We start from the raw sequence: 23,808 nt of genomic DNA, 5'->3' as shown, positions 1-23,808 counted from the left end.
TCTCCTGAAATAGTGAATAAGCTTCTGAAACATAGTGTATGTGAAACATAGTCATGAGAAGGGTCTGCTATCAATTAAAGAAAACACAAGTGTATAGTAGAGCAGAATCTTAAAACAGTCTTAAGCCAGAGTTATTACCACTGAACTGTCACTCTTTTCAGTTCATCTTTTTTGTAGTTTTTTGGTGCTAAGTCCAGCTTCTAGATATTCTTTACTAGTTTGTTTGTGTTAGTTAAAAGCAAGTTAGTCTGGGTGCTGAGAACAGAACTACAGTGGCTCATGAATGCAGCTACTCAAGGTAGAATTAGGAGTAATTTCCATTCTTATCTCAGGGAGTTCAGGTAGCAAGTGCTTTTATAGTGATCATCAAACAGGTCAAAGTTTGCTAGATTTCAAACTCAGATGACTATTTGGAATTGTAATGATTGGCTGAACGCACTTTTTGAAAGTAGAGAAGTGATGTGTGCCTTTCTAGAGTGATTGGACTCCTATAAACTACATACTTTTTTTTTTTCCTTGATGCTTCATTCCAAAGCCAGGGCTATGTTCTTGTCTGACTTCCTGAGCTGCTGCTGTCATAATTTTTTGTTTTTGAGTTGTTTAGAAAGTGTGCATCACAGTAACAGTATGTTACTTTGTTTATCCTATTGTTAGCTCTTTAAAATTGGTTTTGGTGGTGTACTTATGGTATTTGAAGACTTTGTCTTTCTTGAAATTACATGTTAGAGAAACTATGCCTTTTAAAAATTAGTAGATAAGTATCACAATCTGATATTGGCTGGTATTGGGCTGAAGCATTTGGCAGTGGTGCTTTCTTCTCTAAACAGCTCTGCTGTCAGGAGGGTTGCCACCCAGTGGATCAGTTGGCCAGGGCCCCATCTAACCTGGTCCACATCCAGGGATGGGTCATCCACAGTTTCTCTGTTAGACCTATTCCAGTGCCTCATTAGTCTCTGAGTTTAAAAGAAAACAAACAAAACAAAAAAACCTTCTGTCAGACTGTAAAATAGTTGGTTTCTCTCCTGTTTTATAAGATGGAAGGCCATAATGGTGTCTCCCTGGAGCCTTCTCTTCTCCAGGCTGAAAAAGCCCAGCTCCCTCAGCCTTCATAGAAGTGCTCCAGCCCTCTGATCATCTTTGTAGTCCTCCTCTTGGATCTGCTCCAACAGTTGCACATCTTTCTTGTGTTAGAGGCACCAGACATGAATGCAGTACTCCAGGGAGAGCCCCATGAGGTCAGAGCAGATGGTGACAGTCAACTCCCTCTCCCTGCTGGCCACCTCTATTTTGACATAGCCCAGGATACTGTTGGACTTCTACAAGTGTGTAGTGTTGACTCATGTCTAGCTTTTAATCCACCAGGGCCTCGAAGTGCTTCTTAGCAGAGTTGCTCTCAATGTGTTCTTCTCCCAGTCTGTAGGCATATCTGGGATTGCCCCAACCCACTTGCATTGTGTTGTACTTGGTCTTGTTGAATCTGATTAGATTAATGTGGGCTATCATTGCAAGCTCGCCCAAATCCCTTCGGATGGCATCCCTTAAATAAAGTTCTAAAATAAATTTGCCAACTGTTAATCTGTCAGAAAAGAAGGTATTTGTGTACTGGTTTGTGACAAATGTGGATAGAAATAACAGTCATCATATGAAATAAAGGCTAATGAGAGTTACCTATGGTTAAATGGGACAAGGGGATTTGAAGGGTGTTTGATCTGGATAGTGATAGAAGAGTAAAACAGGCTATGTGGACCTTAAGTATCTATTGCTCTAGCTAGTCATATGCATAACATCTGCTTTTCTGGCTTAGAATTTCATGCTTATTTTTATACATATGTAAATGACTACAGAAGGTAGAAGCTAAGGATAGGGACTTGTTTATATAGTTACACAACACAGTTGGCTAGAAGGTCTTGCTCCCCACTGTAGCAAAGCTACACTACTATCCTTTGTGATTTGGCTGTCAGTTTTGTTGTAGTGTATGGAGTAAGTTGTAAATATCTGGTCTAGTTGGGTTTTTTTTTGCTATCTGCTTTGGTACCAACTAAAAGGAGGATATGAGAATGCTGTGATTTATGCATATCTGCGATCATGTAGTACTGTGTAGTGCAGAAGCCATTTGCACCTGAAATACCAGAAGAGGTTTTAGCTGCTTTGTGTACCTTCATGGCAGCTTCCAGTACGAAGAGCTACCATAATGCAGGAATAACTCTAAAAAAGCAACTTGCCATTTCTTTGGCAGTAGCTATGTTTAATGAATTCAGGCTGACAAATGCACCTTGACAAAAAGATAACAAATTCTGTATGGAAGGAAATTATTCAACTCCTGCTTTCAAATCTTGATATGACTTTAGGATACTATAATATATAAAAACATTGCTTTTAATAAGTAATAATGCAAGGAGTAATGTATTGGTATTTGGTATCCCAAACTACTGTTTTCAGTCGAAGTATAATAGTCTGTGAAGTACATGGTGCTTGTAGCACTTGTTACAGGGCAACTTTACTCTGTATTTAAAAAACTTTGCTCCTTTATCAGTTAGGCGTTCTTGAAATTCCTGTAATGTGTTCAGAAGAGTAGGACCATAGAACATTCTGAGTTGGAAGGGACCCATTAGGATGTGATGTAACTTTGAAAATGTTAATTAAGTATTCATTTTCCTAAGTTCTTTTAGGTCAGTTTTGAGTTTTGGAGCAGTCAAGTGGGAATGTGTTTTGAGGAACAATTATTTAATGTTGTATATTCTACTTGGGCTTGGCAGCAGATGTGAGGTGTATTTACCAGTATTCTCACAATGTCAGTAAAATGTATTAGTGTTAAATATTTCATCATTCAATTTTAACTACGTTATATGTACTTACATTCTGGTATAATCCTTACTGCTTCTGTCAAGAATGAATGTCTTGTTACATTCTGCTGCTAACAGTAAGCATTAAGTTATGCTCTGTAGAATGTTAGTTCATCTGAAACTGTCCAAAGTAGACTGTGACTGGGAGCAGGCTAGCCGAGGACATACCTCTATGCTACACAAGTAGAGCATTTTAGTCTTTGGGTTCTAATCACTGCATTTTCCTGTGTGGTTGGGTATAAGGTGGGCCTGCTGTCAGACCAAAAGCTATTGCTTGTGTGTTGTATTGTATGTGTACTTCATGACCCGTCCTTCCTTCACCTCAGCCCATTCCCTTTTTGTTCTGCCTGCTAATTCATTCAAGCAGAAGGGAAGTATTTTTACCTTGTAAGTTTGTTAACAGTTGACAGGGCCCACAGACATGGGATTCCTATGTCTGTAAGGAAGAGCATAAAGAGCAGAAGATGCATATCACAGGGGGTATGCAGTCAACTAGTGATATCCACTTGCTGTCCTGAAAACAGGTGTGTAGAACACAGAAGGAAGAAAATGTGGTGTAGTTGTTTTTTTCCCCTTTCTGTTCCTTATCCCTTGAAAATTATGTTTTTTAAAAAAGGAGAAGCACTTAGCACAGAAAGGATTCTTTTCTGTATCTGTCAAGTAAACTTAAACTTGAGTGAATAAAAGGAAAACTAAACCTGTGAAAAATAAATTTATTCAGTACAATTGGTAAGTATTAGAAGAGGTATATATCATGCAGGTGTAAGCTGAGGGACAGATTAGAAGACATTTAAGACTGGAATTAATGGGATTTTTTTTTTATCGCTGTTATCTGTATTTAGACTCAAAAATATACTTGTGCTTATAGTGCTTCATATTTTCTTAGCTGATAGAATGTTTCCCCCTTTTTTTTTTCTCTCCTCGGTACAGTGTTTATGAAGCCATGTACTATTGTGATAAGCTTCTAGTTGCATCCTTGTTTATCATATGATTATCATTATCCTTAAATACTTCCTATGTACTTTTTTGTAGATGGGATTTAGAAATAAACTGCTCTCTTTGCTTTCTTCTATTGATTAATATTGGATATGTTTTGGGAAATGGAGAGAGGCAGCAGAGGTGAGATTAAGATGGAGAAAAAAATACTACTTCACTCAGAAATCACTGACTCTAATATGCTTGTATTCAGTCTTTTAATACTAGCTGATCTGTTTTGCTGATCTTGCTGATGTCGGTGATTTTTACTGGAAAATCAGATTAACAAGCTTATTTCAGTAGGCAGCTTGTGTATTAGCACTTATGGGGGCTGTCTAAATTTTTAGGTAATTGAAGAATGGGATATGAGAAGATAAAGATAGGGAGGATATGAGTGTCTGATTTCTCAGAACATAATGTGTGTGTCCAGGAGTCCCCAGCATTGAACTTACACAGCAAGAGCTTTGGTGCTATATCCAACCTGCAGCCCAGTGTGTGTGACTGACACACTTTGTTTCCTGAAATCTGAATGGGAAGGCAGGTGTTATCATACAGGCTTAAATTAGACTAATAACCAGGAGGTAGTTAACATTTTGGAGCAGTCCAAGATATGTAGACTAAAAGTTTATGAAGAAATCTCAGAAAATCTACGTAAGATTAAAAGTTATAAGGTAGCATTTGAACTAACTGCTTACAGATTTGATTTTGTTTTTCTTTTCTTTCCCTCAATTTAATACAGGTGGAATCGAGAGATACTCTAAACAGTATTGCCTTGAAATTTGATACAACACCCAATGAACTGGTTCAATTAAATAAGCTTTTCTCCAGAGCAGTCGTTCCTGGACAGGTACTATTATACTACGTGTGTTACTTACTCAGCAAAGACTTTTTTTTTTCCCCCCATATTTTTCATCTCCTATCAGATCAAGTGTTAAATCCCTAACATCTCTGTAAAAAGGCTTTTTCAGTTTTATTCTAATCTGTGAGTTCCTCATGCCTTTTAAATAACTTAAAAAAAAAAAAAAAAAAAAAAAGGCAATTAATGTAACTATCTCTCTCTAAAGTCAAGCAACTTTGGTTTTTAAATTACATGTACTTAATGACATAATGACACTTGACACAGGCTAAATATATATTTGTGAATATATATAAAGCTATCTAAAATAAATTCATAGTACAGCTTACAAACATTGAGTCTGACTGCATGCTACTGCTTGCAATTCTGCTTCAGTAAATCTAATGTTTCCATTCCAACCTTAAAGCTTGCTGTCATTTTAGCAAGGCTATGTGAACTGCTGTTATTATTTCTTTTAGATCAGTATTGCTTACACCTTTTTTTTTCCCCCTCTTCTACCTGCCTTTTTCATTTCCTTTAAAGCTAGGCCTGGAAAGAAGTGATAGGGTAGCTGGTGAGGCCATTTAGTATTAGCCTTTTATTTGAAATAATCATATGATGGTGGGCTGAGAGAGTTGGGGCTCTTCAGCCTGGAAAAGAAAAGGCTTATGGGGCACCTTACAGCAGCCTTCCAGTACCTGAAGGGAGCCTACAGGAAAGCTGGGGAGGAACTTCTCATAAGAGCAGGTAGCAGGATGAGCGGAAATGGCTTTAAACTGGAAGAGGGTAGATTTCTTAATATCTAGTCTAAATTATTTGCTGTGAGAGTGATGAGATACTGGAACAGGTTGTCCAGCGAGACTGTGAATGCCCCCTCTCTGGAAGCATTCAAGGCTAGGCTGGATGGGCTTTGAGCAACCTGGTCTAGAGGGAGGTGTCCCTGCCTATAGCAGGGGGGTTGGAATTGGATGATCTTCAAGGTCCCTTCCAACCCAAACCATTCTAAAATTCTATGTTTATTTCTTATTGCTACAAAACCTAGTCTAAGTTTGAATGCTTACCATCACCCAAGCAGTCTGTTTAACGGGTGAATAACATTAGAGACTTTTTCCTTTTCTTCTACGTTTGGTGCTAATGGCATGTCTGTAAATGCTTCTGCTAACCTGCCTCTTGGTTACTAAAATAATCAACAAGGGAAATAATTCAGTGGGTCATCTTTATGTACTCTCAGTGTTTCTGACAAGCTATATAGTTCTTCTAATTCTTTCTATTTGAACCTTTACTAAATTATGATTGCATTATCTATCATATCCTAAAGCAATATTTAATAGTATTCAAAGTTAAAATCAAGAAGTATTTTGTTGTATTGTTTATTCCCTCAACTCATAACTCCTGTTAAAATGAACTGGAGGAAAAATAACTTCACATAGATTATTTTGAGAAAGCATGACATTTAGCTGAACTAGTGGGAAATCTAAAGTAAACTTGAAAGCATAACATCTAACTGCATTATATCTTCTTTATAGATTTTGTATGTTCCTGACCCAGACTACATATCTAGTGTGGACAGCTCCCCCTCTCTAAGCCCTATAAGTCCCCTATCACCTACATCTTCAGAAGCAGAGTTTGACAAGGCTACAGTAAATGTAGGTATACACATGACTGAAAGTAACTTTTCCCTTACAAGCCGAATGTTATAAATGTTATGCTTTCTTCTTAAAGATCATTTTGGGGAGAAAGTACTTTATAACACCCGGAGTCGAAAGCAAAATAGTAGATGCAAGATTTGATTATCTTAAATGAGTTTTCTATGTGAAAAATGGCTTGTATTCAAGTCATTAGTAATACATTACTATCTTTGCAGATTGATATCTTAAGTGTTGATTCCTATTGCATTTGTGTGTTACCTTTGAGAACTAGATATTTTTATGTAACTTTTATTGCTACAGAATGTATCAATATTTAGACATTTTAAGTACATAAATATTCTTGTCATTGTAAGGGTTCTACTCTCGCCATCGTAGCCATCACTCCGGCCTTAGTAGCGGTTGAAGAGTTTTCCTTTGGCTTCATTAAGGAGAATGTCTGTTTTCAGTAAAAGGCTGATTAAGTGTTGATTATAGCCAGCTTTCACTTAGTAGTGTTGTCTGCATTTATAGACTTTCCTGTACTTAAAACTGTGTAACTTTGAAAGCTGCTCTATAATTAAGCTTAAATATAGTTTTTCTCTTTGAGCTAGCTTTGTAAAAGTATGTGTTTCTAGGATCTCTAGTTTGCTATTAAAATAATCTCCTAGGGAGAACTCAAACCAGAAATATGCAGAGAAGATATGACTCTGATACTGTAATATATGCAATTCTGACCTTATTCAGCTGTTTCCTAACATGTCAGTACTAATCTCTTCGCAGTTATTATCTTTTATTTCAAATAACAAAATATGTTGGTAGTGTGTAGTCAAGCTGTCAAAAGCAAACTGGAGGTGTTGTAGCTCAGTAAATAGACTAGATTAGTCTATTTTCTTCTGTATCGTGTCTCAGAATGACTTAAGATGCTAGTATAGGCCTACCTATGTAGAATATATATATATTGAGAATTTACTCAAAGGAAAAAAATTGTCACACTTAGAGAAATTCAAGCTCTTTCTACAATGTAGTAGATATGCCGTGTCAGAAAAAATATTTTATGGTCTTGTGAAGTAGTTTGTATATGCTTGCTTGCATATAATAGGTATGGGGACAAAGTAGTGTAATATTAGTAGCTCTATTGTTTTTCCCAACTGCCTTGTGCATATAATCAGTAAAAACAGGTAAAAGCTTGAAATGACAGAAGAAACAAAATGGATTAAAAAAGTCTTGAAGCTTAAATCCATTTAGGCAGTGGGTTATTTTGCATAATGCAGACAGTTGAATGTTGGCAACATCTTTAGAGTTCACTTTCACTTGATACATTCTTCAGTTACATGAACCCTTGTATGTATCCTTACGTATCAGACAAACATCCCTTTAAATGCTTCAGGAAAAATCAAATGATATGGTAATAATTGTTTATGAACAGCACTGTTGCTAATGTTTCTCAAAAGCTGTTTAAGGGAAGTGAAAGTGTCTAGATGACTTCTGTCAAACACAAGTGAAGGACAGAAATCACTTGTACTTTTTCAGTGTGGATTATGTGTGTGGCTTTTTTGTTGGTGACTTTCTATCAGCAGTGTAAATGATGGTTGCTTTTAACTTGAAGATAAAGCTAAAGGATTTGGTTCTTTAATAGCACTTGTTTTCCATGCTTTTTCCCCTCTACTGGTTAGTATCCCAGGTAGAGCAACGTTAGCATACATCCTTTTGTGCTCTGTAGCAATGCCTGTCATTATTGACTCTCCCCTCGCTCTGACTCAAAACTTGCAAATCAACTTGAAAAGTGATTAAACTTAAAAATGGTAAGCAGTTCTGCCTATGTAATGTAATGAGTTCTTTATTTACTGTGATCATGGATTACTAGAAATTGAATGAGACAAATGTTTTTTCCAAAGCAGAGGTTCAGAAGTTGGTTACAATAGGATTGAGCTTTTTGCTTCAGTTTCTATTTCATCAAACAATAGTTTTGCAGTATTGTATGAATGAATACAAACCAGCAAACCCTGTTTTTTCTTACAAAGCTGCATTTAAGCTAAGACTTCAGTATGCATTTCAGTAAGCTTAACATTAGTCTTTGTGTAGTAACTTGGCTTAGGCTAAGTCTTTCTTATGCTATTTTTGTTTTGTTGGTTTGTTTTTCTGGTTTTCTTCTGAAGGGCTTCACTTGGCAATCTGATGCACAAATTAAAAAGTGTATTGGATCCTCTTAATATTCAACTTGCCATCAAACAGATTCCCCCAGATCCCTTTCTGCAGAGCTGCTCTCCAGCCTATCCTCCCCCAGTACATTTATTCAAGGTTGCCCAGCCCCAGTTGCAGAATCCAGCACGTGCCATTTTTTTTAAAGTCATGTAGTTGGTGATTACCCAGTGCTCTAGTTTGTCGAGATCTCTCTGCAGACCCTCACTACTGTCTGAGGAGTCAAGAGCTTCTCCCAGTGTAATGATATACACAAAGTTACTTAGTATATTTTTGAGTCCTGTATCCAAGTCATTGAAAGCATTAAGGAAAACTGGCCCTAAAATGGAGCCTTGCAGAACCCCACTAGTGACTGGCTCTTGATGTTGTTATTCCTGAGCAGGAGAGGTGGGACTTAGTGTCTTGGTAGAGAAGGCGTTCAATAATGTCCTCTTGTGGCAATGAAGACTAATAACATTCCAGGTAAAAGATGAGAGTAATGCCAAATAGTTGTGGAAAAGGATTATGTCCTGTCAGAAAAGCTTCTGAATTTGCTGTTGCAGTGCTGTGTTCACTTTCACTTTCAGTACAAGACAGATTGATATGCTGGAGAGAACACAGTGGAGGATTGTCAGAACATGCATTTCATGATGTAATACCATGCTTAAGAATCAACTGCGGAAGCTGTTCGTTTCTTTTTTTGTTTTTCTGTTTAAGCATGGGGAAGAAAATGCTGTTGGGTAACCTGATTACTGTGTTGTATTACCAAATACAGAGAGGCTACAGGGAGGAAAACAACGTGGTATCTTCAGAGGTTCATAATGTAAGGATGGGCAGCAACATGTATAGAACGTTGCACAAGAGGTTCTGGTTAAATAATGGGAAATTATTTTTTTTTTTTGCAGTGAGATTGGTTGTTTTAGAACAGATTTCTAGGAAAGGCCAACCTTGAAGACTTGAACTCAACTAGAAAAGTCATAAGCAACTTGATCTAGTGTAGACTTAGGCTTAATGTCAACCGGAGTTTGCAGTAGCTGACCTTGAGAGACCTTTAAACATAAAACAGTATATGATGTGATAAGGGATACCAGAAGACACTTAATAGGGCTTCTGTTTAAAACTGGAAAATAGTACTTTCTGCTAACTACCTGTCACTCATGGTTTTGCGTGTGGAAGTGTATTAAGTGATTTCCTTACACGAGTTCATATTTTATTTTTTCCTAGGTTGATTCTGAATACCACTGTGTACTGGCATTTCTTCCCATGGGCTAGTTAAGCTATACTTTATTATGCTTTATTAATACTCTGATAAAGGTATTCCTATGAACTACCGTGGTTTTGGAATTCTATTTTTACCTTTATATTAATGTCAATGAAGAGCAATAAACGCAACAAAAGATCCCCTAGTAATGAAAAGGCAGGCTGCAAAGTTCTCCTTTTGCTTTCCTTTTTAGGATCCAGATGGAGTCCAACGGAAAGAGTCAGTTGTTTCACCAGTACATCCGTGTGTTCGGACTGCAAGAGTGGTGTCATCTACCTCTGAAGAGGAAGAAGCGTTTACAGAAAAGTTCCTGAAAATTAACTGCAAGTACATCACCAATGGCAAGGTACTTAACATTCATGTTTTATACTTACTGTATGGAATGTAATAAAAAAATTACTCTTCAAATATAAATGTAGGGTAAGGCTGTCTTTGATAGATATATCAGCTTATGTATATGTACATTCTTCTTACTGTTTTCTTCGTATTCCCAGACCACTTATTTCTTAAATGCAGTTATGATGTAGTTGACCTGACAAACTTCCCGTAGTCATACTCTTGAGTATCTTTTTTGCGCTGAGGGACAGGAAAGCTACTTGTTCCCTGTGTTAGTATCTCTTTCAAGTAATAGTTTTTCTTCATGATGGAGAAGAATATGCCTTCAACTGTCAGAAAATATGTAGTTAAGTAGCTTCACTTCTGTTTTCTGAAACAGACCAATGAGAGCAGAATGAATCTCTGATTCTGTGAGCACTTCCATAGCACATATATTATGGTAGAAATACGTATTTTTTTTAATTTGTTTTTGTGTTTTGTTCTTACAGAAATCTCTTAAAATTATTGACATTTAACTTCCACGTAGCTCATAGGTGCAAGCTTCTAGGAATCGAGATTGCCAACAGTCAGAAGGCCTGGAATGCTTTTGAGAGTGGGGCTTTCTCACTCCTCAGTAAAAAAGACTTGCTAGCCATTTTAATCCTGAGAAAAACATGCTTTCAATCAAGCTGAATTAATGCAGGGTACTTGAATTACTTTCTCATTCCCACAAAGGTTGGTTCTACAAATATACCTACCTACTTCTCTTCCTTGGAAATAGATTTGCAAATGAGTAACGCTAGTACAAAAGATCTAAGGAGAAGCTCCTAAAGCTTCATTTTTGCTGACGGAAAGTGTTTTTATGTCTAGATGTGAGGCCTTTTGACAGTACATGTGTTCTAGCAAAAACTCTGTATTAGAAATAAGCACTGGAAAAGCGCTTTATTATTCTACTACTTTTTTGTTGTTGTTCTACAGTTACTTAGCTTTACTCTGTGTTCTTCCCCAGGTGACTTCTTTAGCCTATGTGGATTGGAGAATGGGGAATGAATGCTAAGCTGTTGGAAGTTTGAGTTCTAGATTTCAGAAATTCTGCATGCAACTTAGCATTTGTTACACAGCTAGAACATTTTCATGTGTCTTGTCCCTTCTCCTCCATGTATTTACTGACTATGCAGGATGACAAATCTAGAGATGGTTTTTTGGAGAAAACTCAAAATTAATCCTCTGCTGCCCACTCTAAATGATTTTGACCATCGTTGTTAATAATATTTCATAAAACACAGATGTGAGGTGTTGTCATCAGTCAGACTGATGTTCTTTAAACTAAAATCTAGTAAAAGGCTCTCTGTTTATTTCACATATATGAGTGTTCGTGTTAAGACAAAGCTGTCTTATTTCTCTCTTGCAAGGACTGTTCTGTGTCTCATGTAATTAGTCACACTTGTGACTCTCTGGATATGGACACAAGAATTCCTTGGGGTATCACAATTGAACCAGGAAATATTTGCCCTACTACAATTGTCCTAACAATTGAAATCTAGTTATGGCCACTGCTAGATAAAGGGTATTGGATGCATCTAGAAATTGGGTGGTATGAATATGCCACATCATAGTCAGACAGTACATCTGTGGAGGGTAACCAATGCACTGCAGGGTTGCACTTCAGCTTACTGTTTGATGTAGATAGGCACGCCCATTATAGTGGCCACTCTGCTTGCTTCTTCCACAAGACTGACACTGAGGTTTCTTCAGTATCCGTGTTGAAGAAAAGTACTCTTCTGTGGTTTTTGGTTTTTTGTGCTGCTCATTGAAAAGGAAAAAGATGTCTTAAGCAGTCTGCTTAATTAAAACTGAAAAGTGAAAAGTGGTTCAGAGGCAGGCTCTTGGAATGTTCCATGTTAAGGACAACTGCCTGGTGTCCTAGGTCTGAGTGTGCTAGGAAGCTTTCTCTTACAAGGTCTTCTAAACTTGTTTTCCTACTGTAGTTGTTACACTTATTTGCATGTAGAAGACAAGGTGTCTGCTGTTCCTCTGTGTCTGATTGGTATGAAGAAAATGAATAGTACCTTGTGGTGTTTAGACATGTTCAGGTTAGTCCCGGAGATAGGAGTGTGTACATGCATTTTTAAATTCTGGATGTCTTTTGTATTTTTAAGATGCAAACAAACCATACCAGTGGTAGCTGGGGAGGGTGAGAGAGGTTTTCTTAACTTGACAGCAAGTTAAAGGAAATTAGGAGAAGACATGAGTGATCAGTTCCGTACACATCCTTTCATATCTAATGTTCAGATGATCAATTTAAAATTCACTTAATTTTTTTTTACTAGTTTTGTAAGAAAATATTTGAGACTGTCAGCTGAAACACTCCTTTAATTTGCTTCTGAGAGCACAGATAAAGCATTGGATTTCATTCTTTTTTTTTAATAAAGTCAGGGAATTTGACACTGATGACTTGTTGACTGTGAGACTTTACTCCTTGTTACAAGAACGTTCTCTCTTCATTTTCCAAAGTTCTGTACAGTGTCACATGCTTTGATACTTTGAAAACCAGTGTGTCCTAACACACAAAATAGAGAGAATAAGCAAAGACAAACTCTTAGAGGAATGAAGAGTCTTCTCGTGAATTTAGTTACTGATTTCTCTTACTAATATAGATCTTTAGAAACTGGTATTGAATGTTGATGTTAAGCTAGAACAGTCATACAGCCTAATTGTTTTTGTTTTGTTTTGTTTTTCCACACATTTTGAAAATCTGCACATGGGCAGTGAAAATCATGAATAGTTTTTGCCTTTAATAATGCTGATAGTTCTCACTGTTTGCTTAGGCTTTTGGATCCTCTCATCCTCTTGGCTGAAATTGCTATTAAGAAATGCTTACATAATCTTGTTCAGATCATGGAGTTAATCTTGAATGGGTAACTCTTTGCTTTTACTAAGGGTGAGGAAAGACCTTTAATGTTATAATCAATCTGTTTGATAAGTTATTTATTAAATTAGAAATACGCAGCATATTAAAAAAACAAAACAACACTACACCAGTTCATCCGTCACAGTATGCTGATTCCTATGCTCAGCTGTAGTGGAGACTTCTAGTTTACTTTGTCTTTCTTCAGACTACTTTTAGAACTGTCAATGAAACTAATTCTGTTTCTGTGCTCAGGCTTTCAAATACTTAAATGGTTCAAACAAAGGTATTCCTCTGAAGCAGTAACAGCTCTAAAAATAGCATTTGATACCTGTTCAAAATTTGTGCCCAGTAGTTTCTTTCTGCTTCGATCTGTTCGAATGAAGGTTGGATGGTCTCCATAGTGTCTCAAAACACTGGGATTGCCAATACATCAAAAACAGGTCATGTGATGGCACAGATGTAGATCAGACCTTATTTTAAGGGATTATTAAAAAAAAAAAAAAAAAAGATTATTTAAACAATAAAAGATTTTATATTATTTCATTAAATACCACAAGTGAACTGGAAGCGATGTTGCTTTTTGCTTTGTTTGCATAATTTATGGAGACCAGATTTGTTTAAAAAAGCAGTTGCTCTTCTGAGTAAACGCAGTGGTTTTTGCAGTCATGGTAACTTTTTTTTCTTCAGGCCACAGTGGATATAACAAATTAAAACCTTTACTTGACAATTATCCTTTTGGGAGTTCCTTCATGCACCTTGAAATTATATTTCTAGAATATACTGTGTTTGGAAAGCTTGGGAAGAAATAATAGTGACAATTTCAGAGTCTTAAAATCTTGAAATTATGCAAATGTGTTTTGCTGACTTAGTCCTTAGCATATGCTTTGTGCTTGAACAAAGTCACACGTGTAAAACCTGACCAGGCGTTGAATAATGTTTCAAAAGACTTCTGGGTAGATGCTTGAGCTGCTTTTGAATCTCTTTCATTTTTTCCCCATAAATGATATCGTTGGTCAATGTTGTTGGATTTAATACTTATTTTGGCTGACTTTTTAGCGGTCTATAATTTTCTGCTTACTACGTAACATCTTAATTTTTCTGTTGTGAAGATCATCAGCCATCTCAGTGCTGGAAATCAGTTTATGTGAATAGAAATAAATGTAGTTCTACCTTAAGCTGTGCTGATATGTGTTTTTAAAACAAAACTGCAAACCAGCAATCTCATATGCACTGTTTGTGGCCATTGTGGATGATTTATCAGTGAACAAGATATTTACTTAATTCTTGATAGGTCTCAAAATTGTATCTGAAGCAAGTCTCCTGTGATTCTCGTGCAAAAAAAAAAAATGAATTTGTGAAGTTCTTATGATCCAAGTTCTTTAAAGAATTGTTATTATCCTGCTAATGGTTCCATTTCCTTTGGTTCACAGTTAAAGATAAAACTTCACTATTCTGATGGCTTTATGAGCTTCCTTAGTGAGCAATGTGGTGTTAGTGGGTATTTCTAACTTGTGCTGGGAGTTCAGCTGTTGTGTAAATTAGCTTCATGTTTACATTCTGTGAGGAATGTACTTCTCATAGTTTGAGTATTAACTGTAAGATAATGCAGGACACGAATATAAGTAGGTTTTAATATGATTGTGATAAATTCATCCAAAACTGCATCTTAATGCAACTGTATCTTATAAGCAACAACAACAACAAAAACATTGTAGAATGGAACTAGATTTGAAAATATTATATCTATCTGTCCAATCAATCTACAGGTCAGTTAAGTTGGACTGAGTTGTATCAGATACTGCTGTCATCTTTGAGTGAGAAAACAGAGAAATGACTGCTTATGAGACTTTGTTCAAAATATTTAAAAAAGAAAAAAAAAAGTTAAGATTCAGATTTTTTTTCAGGGATGAAAAATGCTTGTAGCTTCTTAAGTAAAAAAAAAAAAAAAAAAGCAAGAAGCCCTGTAGCTTTCTAAGAAATGTGTATTTATCTTGGATGAGCTGCCTAGCATATTAATTAAGTTGCAAGCAATTTCAGCACTATTGAACAATTCTTAAGAACAAATAAGAGCAAAGTTTGTTGACTTTTTTCAGAAGTCATTAATTTGTATACCCAGAGAAATAACTATTTCCAGATAATGCAAGAAAACTTTATAAGCACTTCATATTTTTATTTAAAGAGTTTATAAAAAAAGAAAACACTTCTGGGGGGAAAAAAAATAAATAAGCTGAAATATGAAGGATAAAATTTACCACTACTTTTCCTTCTCGTTTTAGGGTACAGTCAATGGTGTGCTGCTGGTGACGCCAAATAATATAATGTTTGATCCTCATAAAATGGACCCTCTTGTCCAAGAGAATGGCTGTGAAGAGTATGGCATCATGTGTCCCATGGAAGAAGTGATGTCAGCTGCTTTGTATAAGGAAATTATGGACAGCAAAATTAAGGATTCATTAAGCATGTAAGATAGAATAGTATAGTAAATGAGCTTTGAGTAAAATGAACTGTGTCCTAATGGCTGACCATACAAAGCTAGCACACAAACACATTTTTTGTTTTCCTTAAGAACATTGAAGATTGGCTTGAACAGGTCTTGGAGAAATTTTGATTTGTCCTCATTTCTCACGCTTGCTATACTGTCAGGGCTGCTCTGAAAGTAATGTCTTCTATTTTATTATGTTACGTAGCAATGTCAGAAGCAGATGTTCATGGAATGGCAGTAGAGGTTGAATCTTCCCTTGAATATCCCACTGCATGCTGTTGCTGTGTGACAGATGGCCGCAGAGGGGCAGTCTTGTCAGTGGTGTCTGATGTGGAAGTGTGAATAGAATAAAAGTTTCCCATTGAATTCCTCATGGAAAAAAATGCACTCATAGACATTCAGTAATATTTACATAAATGCTGAGAAAGCCGGAGAGTGGATGTGAGTACTCTGAGATGGTGCGTGATGTGCTTCAACTGTGGCAACATTGGGTCACCTGCTGGTGTTGAATTTTGCAAGTGTGGTATTTAGGCTGCTTACTCATCACTGGTGAAAATGCATAGCTAGTGATTGTGACTGTACTGAAAGATAAAGTTATGTAGCTAAAAGTTTTCTCTATCAGATAGTGCTGTTGTGTTCTTTGTATCTGTACTTTGCATGGAAATAGGAGGCATTACTTTTGGAGCAACCTATGTGTATAGAATCTCTTCCACATAGATGGGTTTTAACTTTCTCTGATGGTGGGAACAATGGCAAGAGGTACCACAGAAAGAGTAGAAAGCAGAAAGGTACCATGCAAAGAGTAGAAAAGCTCAACCTTTAGCTTTAGATGTAAATCTTTGGGTAGCACTTTCTACTTTTCCAAGTAACATTCATGACTTCTCACTCTGTTAAGTATCTAGAAGATCAGTTTTCTAAGGCTAGTGTTTTTATGACATATTTTTTCCCTTTTTGGCTAGACAAAAAACTCTGTGATCTAGAATTGTTTGAAGTGAACAAGATGAATTTTGATTGATGAGCCTTCATTGCAGGTGTTTGTTGTAGGCATTCAAAGCTCTCTTTGAACAGCAGTATAAAAAAATCTTTATTCATTTTTTTACCTAGTTTTTAGATACCTATTATTTACATTTTCCTCAGAAATAGTACAAATTGAATATTAAAACATCTGTAAAAAATGATGAAATAAAAAAATCATGGCACATTTACATGCCTGTAAAGCACAACTGTGCAGGCTACTTAACCATCTAACTACAGGCAAGTGTACAAAATTGTATCAATATATGTATGAGAGAATAAAGCTGTTTGCTTGACGTAGCTATTAAAAACGTAACCATCTTCAATAAAGGGATGGTAGCTTAACAATACTGAGGCTTAAAGATACTGAGATCTAAGGTATAAAGCTACTCAATTTTGAAAAATGACTTTTCAAATGGAGGAGTTCTCCATTTGGAGGTAACAGGTTAAGCACATTTCTTGATGATCAGAAGTGCTCTGACATCTAGAAGAAATAACTGGTATATTTTTTTTCCAAAGCATGGCCTCAGCAGAGACATACTAATAGGCTGGTGTTTCAACATGGCTTCGTTTGCTCATTTATGGGAGTTTTATTTTCCAGATTGCACTTAAAAATGGTTCATCTTAGTGCCTAGTTTCATTAACATATAGTGCAGGTAATGAAGTTAAGATACAATGAACTTTTTTAGTCTAACTATTTGGATAAGAAGATTGCAGTTGCGAAACAAGTCTTTTTTTCCCCAGCCTATTTGGTTTCTTAATGACTTAAATTTGATTCATGACTTTACCTTATATACATTGCAGGTTTTTTACTTCTATAGTACATGTGTTTTCTGTTTTGTTTTGCCTCTAATATAAATGCATGTGAAATGAGAAAACATACTTGATAAGTCATATTTCATTTGCAATCTTATATGCTTATCATTCTATCAATTTTATAAATTATTAAATAGGAAGCTAATATAGCATTTTTTCAATTCCAGCTCTTCTATACCTTACATCCATGAAAATCTGAGGCATATCTGTAAAGTTTTGGGAAAATGAAATTCAAATTTCTGATTTATAGCTATAGCTAATTCTGACAAGACCTTTAATGTCAGTATCTGAGCTAGCACAGTCTTAACATCAGCCTCACATTGAATGTTGAGTAAGAGAATGTGGATGTTTTGTGAACATCCTATATTTCAATGATGTCTCAGTGAAATCAGTAACTCAAATTAAAAGTTCTGTTGAGATGTGAAATGGAGCTATCCTTTTTCAGGATGGGGAGGTTGGTGGCCCTGCCTGTGGTGGGGGGGTTGGAGCTTGATGATCCTTGAGGTCCACCCAATCATTCTGTGATTCTTAAGTGTTTGAGACTAATGGGAGATCTAATGTGCTTTGTAGCAAGGGATCTGCATTTTAGAACTCAAGTCAAAAATATGCTTAAAGATGACAGATTATTTATGAAGGTTGTGTACTGCTAAAACTTCGACAGGTTTTTTTATATGAATTCTGATGTAGATAAAGTTGAGCAAGTTCACAGCCTACTAGTACTTCTCATTTTCTAAAACCTGGAGATTTCTAGTTGACTTACTTCTGAAGGCAATTTTGAATAGGATAATTTCTCGCATGGGAAATAAATTCTTACACGTGTGCTTTTGTCTTTCTCCTTGTCAACACCTGATGTCTGTTATTCAGAATGTTGAGTTGCAGCAACTAGTTCAGGATTTATTTTGCTTAACAGTGATAATCTGAGTTAGATACCTGATTTTAGCTTGGTGGCCTTCCAGTACTTTGAAGGGAGCATGTAAACAGGAGGGGGAACGGCTGTTTATGAGGGTGGATAGTGATAGGACAAGGGCGAATGCTCTTAAACTGAGACAGGGGAGATTTAGGTTGCATATTAGGAGGAAGTTTTTCACACAGAGGGTGGTGACACAATGGAACAGGTTGCCCAAGGAGGTTGTGGATGCCCCATTCCTGGAGGCATTCAAGGCCAGGCTGGATGTGGCTCTGGGCAGCCTGGTCTGGTGATTGGCGACCCTGCGCACAGCAGAAGAGTTGAAACTCTGTGATCATTGTGGCCCTTTTCAACCCAGGCAATTCTATGAGCATATTAATCACTGTTTATTTTCTAGAGGCAGAATGGTAAGATCTTGATAAAACACACCATGATGGTTCCTGTTGTTTTATGTTGACTAGTTGAGGCAAGGTTAGACTAAATGACTTCTGCATTGTCTTACCAGGGAGCTGGGTGTAAAGTTGATGCTAAGTGTAACAGATGTTCAGAGATACATTTTTTGATAGTTAAACCTTTAAAGATTGTGGAGGATATCTACTTCTAGAGATGAGGGTTGTGTGGGGTTTGTCAGCCCCTTCTGCCACCCTTCATTTCTTTTGTTTTACACTTTAAGAATCTCACACGAATTCTCTGGTTTCAAAAGATCTTCTCTTTGCAGAAGTAATGTGAAATTTGGGAGTTGCATCTATGTCATACTGTCGAAAGGTCTGCCATAAGATTACTATTAAATATTATGCAAGCATACTTACACATATTTCTTACTGCTGATGTTTGCTGGAAATTTTTTTTATACTAAAATATGTATTTTTTTGGTATTTAGTAAAACTAAAGAAAAAAAGCTTGACATAAAAGTCACCTGCTATCGTAATGTCCTTGCTTGCTCAACAGAGATGTAGAACAGCTGTCTGTGAGGGAACTTTGCCATTCCAAGAAAGCCGCAAAGAGCAATACAGAAGAAATGAATTCCAGGATTGGGGATACAGGCAATGACAGCGCTAGCACTGCTCCGAGGAGTACAGAGGAGTCTCTTTCAGAAGATGTGTTCACAGAATCAGAACTCTCTCCAATACGTGAGGAACTTGTTTCTTCAGATGAGCTTCGACAAGACAAATCTTCGGGGGCATCATCAGAATCTGTCCAAACAGTAAACCAAACTAGTGCAGAATGTTTAACAACCATTTTGGACTTGAAAGAAGCTGGCAGTGACTTAAAATCTAGTGTTGAAATGGTTGTGAATGTTAAACAGTTAGATACCCACAGCGTGGGTTCAGGAGGTGCAGAGATGTCTGTAAAGAGTAGACAAGAATCTAGTGAAAGCATGGAGAACAGCTTTCAGCAGTCTTTGCAAGGATCGCATGTTAGTGAAGAATGTGACAAAGAGACACCAGTGAGCAAAGATCGAGACTCCACGCTAGGAAAAGAGTCAGAGAGTAAGATGAGAGAGGAATGTCCGCATTGTGAAGGTACCACAGACTCTAAAAAGTTAGAGCCAACTAGGAAGGGAAACACAGAGAAAGAGCAAGCTCAAGACTCTGAGGCAGAAGTTGAGGAACTTCGCAAACTCTGGAAGTCCCATACTATGCAACAAACCAAACAACAAAGAGAAAATATGCAGCAGGATTCACAAAAAGATATTAGTCAGAAAACTGTGACTTCAGGAGATGGGCAATCAGAAGGTGAGCCAGTATTTATGGATATGGTGTTAGCCTTCATGTGTGCTCTTGAGAATTGGCTTTACTTTCCACTCCGTGGAACACATCCCCATATATAGCTTATTTTTCACCAGTGTGCAAATTTATCTACCCATTCTTACATAAACCAGTGGAAAGATATTGCTTAGGAAACTGATAATGTGGGTACCTTTACTGACCCTTTTCCTTACCAAGGTTATTTTTATTTAAATTGGTATCATTTTGTAGGGGAAATTTCAACAAACATATGCAATTAGATCCATGATGATTAGGTCACTATAGAGCTCAGAATCAAAAATGTTCATTAGTAGTGACCTAACTGTTGCTTAGAGTTTAGTTTTAGACTTGGTGTATTTGTGTATGAGTGAATTTCAAGGAGTGACTTTAAACTCACTTGTGTCTTGTATACCTTGTTAAGTTTTATGTTTTGAGCAGCAAACACTGGAGGTTTAACGCAGCACAGAGGCTTAAATTGGTCTTAGAAGATTCACTAATATTCTGTATTACATTCATGCTGACAAGATCAAGGCTGAACACAGGAAAAACACTTCTCAAAGTAAATAGGAGCAAGGTGGTAAAAATAATGTGTGAAACTAGGATCATTAGGTTTACAGGAGTGGCCTTACTCTTCTGTGAAGATGAATCCCTAGGATTGTTAATCAAAAGTTAGCTTAAAGCTTAAGAGATTTAATTTCTATTTATTTTAAAAAGTAATAGTTCAGAGGTGATTCTTCATGTATTATCTCTTTTTACAAAATTCTTTGTTACTTTCTGATACTCTATCATCTTACTAACAAAACTAATCATTTGAATTGTGCAGTATTTTCAGACCTCTAAAGAAAACTTAATATGTCACATGCTAAGAGAGTATGGTTGAAGAGATTATGGAGGTCAACTTGTTTTCTTTCATAACTGTAATCGGAGATTGTGTTGAGTGATTCAGACTTCTTTCTTTTTCTCCCCCAGTTAAGAAAGTAACTGTATGCTGAATTTGGAGCAGATTTACAGTAGCATCATTATGTAATAGGTTTGGTTTTGTATCTTAAATAATTAAGGAAGCTGTCTAGCCAAAATGTTAGGTAACTAGTTGCTGGTTATGACTTTAAAAAAAAAAAAAAAAAAAAAAAAAAGTGAACACAAATATACTCTGCCACTGTAGCTGCTTTTCTTACAACTGAATATTTACCTGTGGTTCAGCAATATTGAATACTTTTGTCGTGGCTTTTTTTCTCCTGAAGATTCTCATTTGGTGATACTGTAAGCTTTTCATACAGAATGAACTGTGCAGTCACAGTGCTTGCGGGGGGAAAAATGTCTCAGAAACGTAGGTATAGAAGTTGGCCTTATGGTGGCCATTGTGCATTTCCTGTTGGCTTGCATATATTGCCTTACCAAATTTACTGTTTTATTTGCATTCATTAATTTCTATTTCATAGTCTAGATAGAAATTTCATGCAATTTGTACTAGTTTCATCTGTAAGCAATTTTAGATAAAAATCAGAGTAAGAGGATGGATCTGTTCCTTAACTTGTAAGCCAGCAAACACTAAATTTCAGACACCTCTGTTAGCAGTACATTATCTCATTAAAAGATTTTCACCATAAATATGTCCAATCTATTGATCTCAAATTCTGAATTAGTCCTATAAGAGTTTTTTTATCATTGTCACCTAAGTAGCTGCCTTGTTTCTGAACGTAGCAAGGACTTAAATTTCTGCTCTTAATTTCTTCTCTTCTGTGGGATTTTTGAGCACCTAGGATTTGCAAACTGTCATTTGTTGTTTGCTAAAATTAAATGTTTTTCGGTTAGAAATTAACGATGTGTTAGTTGTTCTGAATGTTGAACAAGTGATACATAATAACTAACACTTTGTAGTAGCTAAAAAGGCCTCCGAATTTTTGTAACTCATGTATTCTTCCTTGTTTCTTTGTGATGCTCTAAAATTAACAACTGGAAACTAGTTGTAGGTGGTGCCTTAAAAAATTATAATGGTCAGAGTTCCTTACACAGTGACAAAGTTCACACTCACATTCAGTGGAACAGCTGGGTCTTGTGTGTATTTAAATCATACGATTATCTTTTGGTTTTTGTGCAAAAATAATTCTAAAATATTACTGAAAATTAAGTACATGTTAAGTAACGGTGCAGTTTTATAAACTTTATGGTGAAAATCAGACTGAGAAAGCATACTGTTGAGATGTTTGTAGATCAAAAGGTGATGTTTGCTGTATGAGTATTCTGCATGGTCATTGAAGGTAGATTGCAACTGTAAATAGCAGGTGAGTCTTTTAGAGAACTGAAACACATATGCACATGTAACACCAATGTTATGCTACATCATTTGTGCTTATAGCTGATTATCAGAACTCTGAAAACTTCCATTTTTTCTTCCCTCCTTTAAAAAGCTTTTTCTTATGGATGGAACATGTGTCATAGGATTTGGGTGACTGATCTCTCAAAGAAATAATTTTGAGAAGGTTTCTTCCTTAACCCTATGCTGACTTGACAATCCCAACCTTGAGAACAGTTATTTCTAATTGAACGAACCTCATAGCAATAGCAGAAAGAATCCCATGCTGCAAATTCTGGTATGCTTTATCGTGAAGTGATGGTCATACATCTGAAACATTTGAAATGGCTAACAAAATAAATTCATCTTTGTTGTTCAACAGCATTGCTAGAATTTCTCTTCCTTGTAGGAGAAGCAAATAGCAGATATGTCTGCATATGTACTTATTTAACATTGTCATCTTTGGCATGAGTATGGTATGTCTTCAAGTGTGAGCTATTCCTGAATCAGTGCTGAGGGATATGCATTGAGAGTATCTTCTGAAATACTTTTAAGCATGGTTGAATGATCAACTTAATGTGAACTGAGGTCAGAAGCAGAATTATTTCTAATGTCCAGATATGCTGTGCTGTGAAGTTAGTTCTGCTAATGATACATCTTAACAACAAAAAAGATTGCAGTATTTACCTGCCCTTATATTACCTCATCTCTTATTACCTATGCTTACTCATTCTATGTACTTACTATGTATAGGAAATTAGCTAGTCATTCTGTTAAGCAATATTGTATGTTGTAGGTAGCTTAATTTTTCTTTACTAATAGGTTCCTCCCTTACGAAAGAAAAACGAAGACATCGATCTCACAAGTTTTTGTGTCTCAAGGTTGGAAAACCTATGAGAAAAACATTCGTCTCACAAGCAAGTGCATCAATGCAACAATATGCTCAGAGGGATAAAAAACATGAATATTGGTTTGCTGTTCCTCAAGAAAGGTAAGAAGGAGGTGGACTTGTAGGTCTTCCACATCTCTCCTCCCCCTGCTCTGTTCTAAAGTCTTTACTGACTGTGCATAAAGAAACACAAAAGTCCCAACAGTTCAGGATGTTCTGTGATTCTGTAATACTGATTATTGGTTTGTACTGAATACCTCGTTACCATATCAAAGCTTTGCGTAGTTACTTGCAGGTTGGGTCAGTACTCCCTGTAACAAGTAAATAATGAAAGAAAGATTAAATTAAGTGAGATCTTGTGTAAGAAGTGAGTTTTGCAGGGAATGCTTCGTCGTTGTCTGCGCTTCATACTGCTTGGAAAAAATAGTTGTCTTGAGCTCTGAATTAAAAAACAAGTATTCCATCTAGTTCTTCTGTACAAAGTGCAGCACAGGGTGTTTTTGTTTTGTTCCCTTCCTCCCTGCCCCCTCAAGAAGCAGCTTAAACACATCCACTAGAAATATGTTTAAATGAAATGTCCATGTTCCCTCGCTGATAGTGTTGGATTTTTTGAATGATCTTTTGGTAGTAAACTAACTTATTTTCAACATGAAAATGTGTGTTTTTTTCTTCCCCCCTAAGATATTGTAATTACTTTTAAACAAGGAGCTTAA

The 23,808-nt window shown here is 36.4% G+C and overlaps 1 protein-coding gene across 1 annotated transcript in view; it reads left to right on the top strand.

The window, feature by feature from the left end:
• Positions 1-23,808, top strand: part of OXR1 (oxidation resistance 1) — a gene marked incomplete at its 5' end in the record, with an annotated part of 123,141 nt that overhangs the window by 70,063 nt on the left and 29,270 nt on the right. The window contains 6 exons of the mRNA XM_079533990.1: positions 4,558-4,665; positions 6,180-6,299; positions 9,914-10,066; positions 15,223-15,407; positions 19,114-19,901; positions 23,029-23,197. Coding sequence (XP_079390116.1) covers positions 4,558-4,665; positions 6,180-6,299; positions 9,914-10,066; positions 15,223-15,407; positions 19,114-19,901; positions 23,029-23,197 — 1,523 coding nt within the window. The remainder of the gene's footprint in view (positions 1-4,557; positions 4,666-6,179; positions 6,300-9,913; positions 10,067-15,222; positions 15,408-19,113; positions 19,902-23,028; positions 23,198-23,808) is intronic.

Source organism: Tetrao urogallus (genome assembly GCF_951394365.1).
Source record: "Tetrao urogallus genome assembly, chromosome: 3".
Taxonomy (NCBI): Eukaryota; Metazoa; Chordata; class Aves; order Galliformes; family Phasianidae; genus Tetrao; species Tetrao urogallus.
This window is presented reverse-complemented; position numbering and strand designations above follow the sequence as displayed.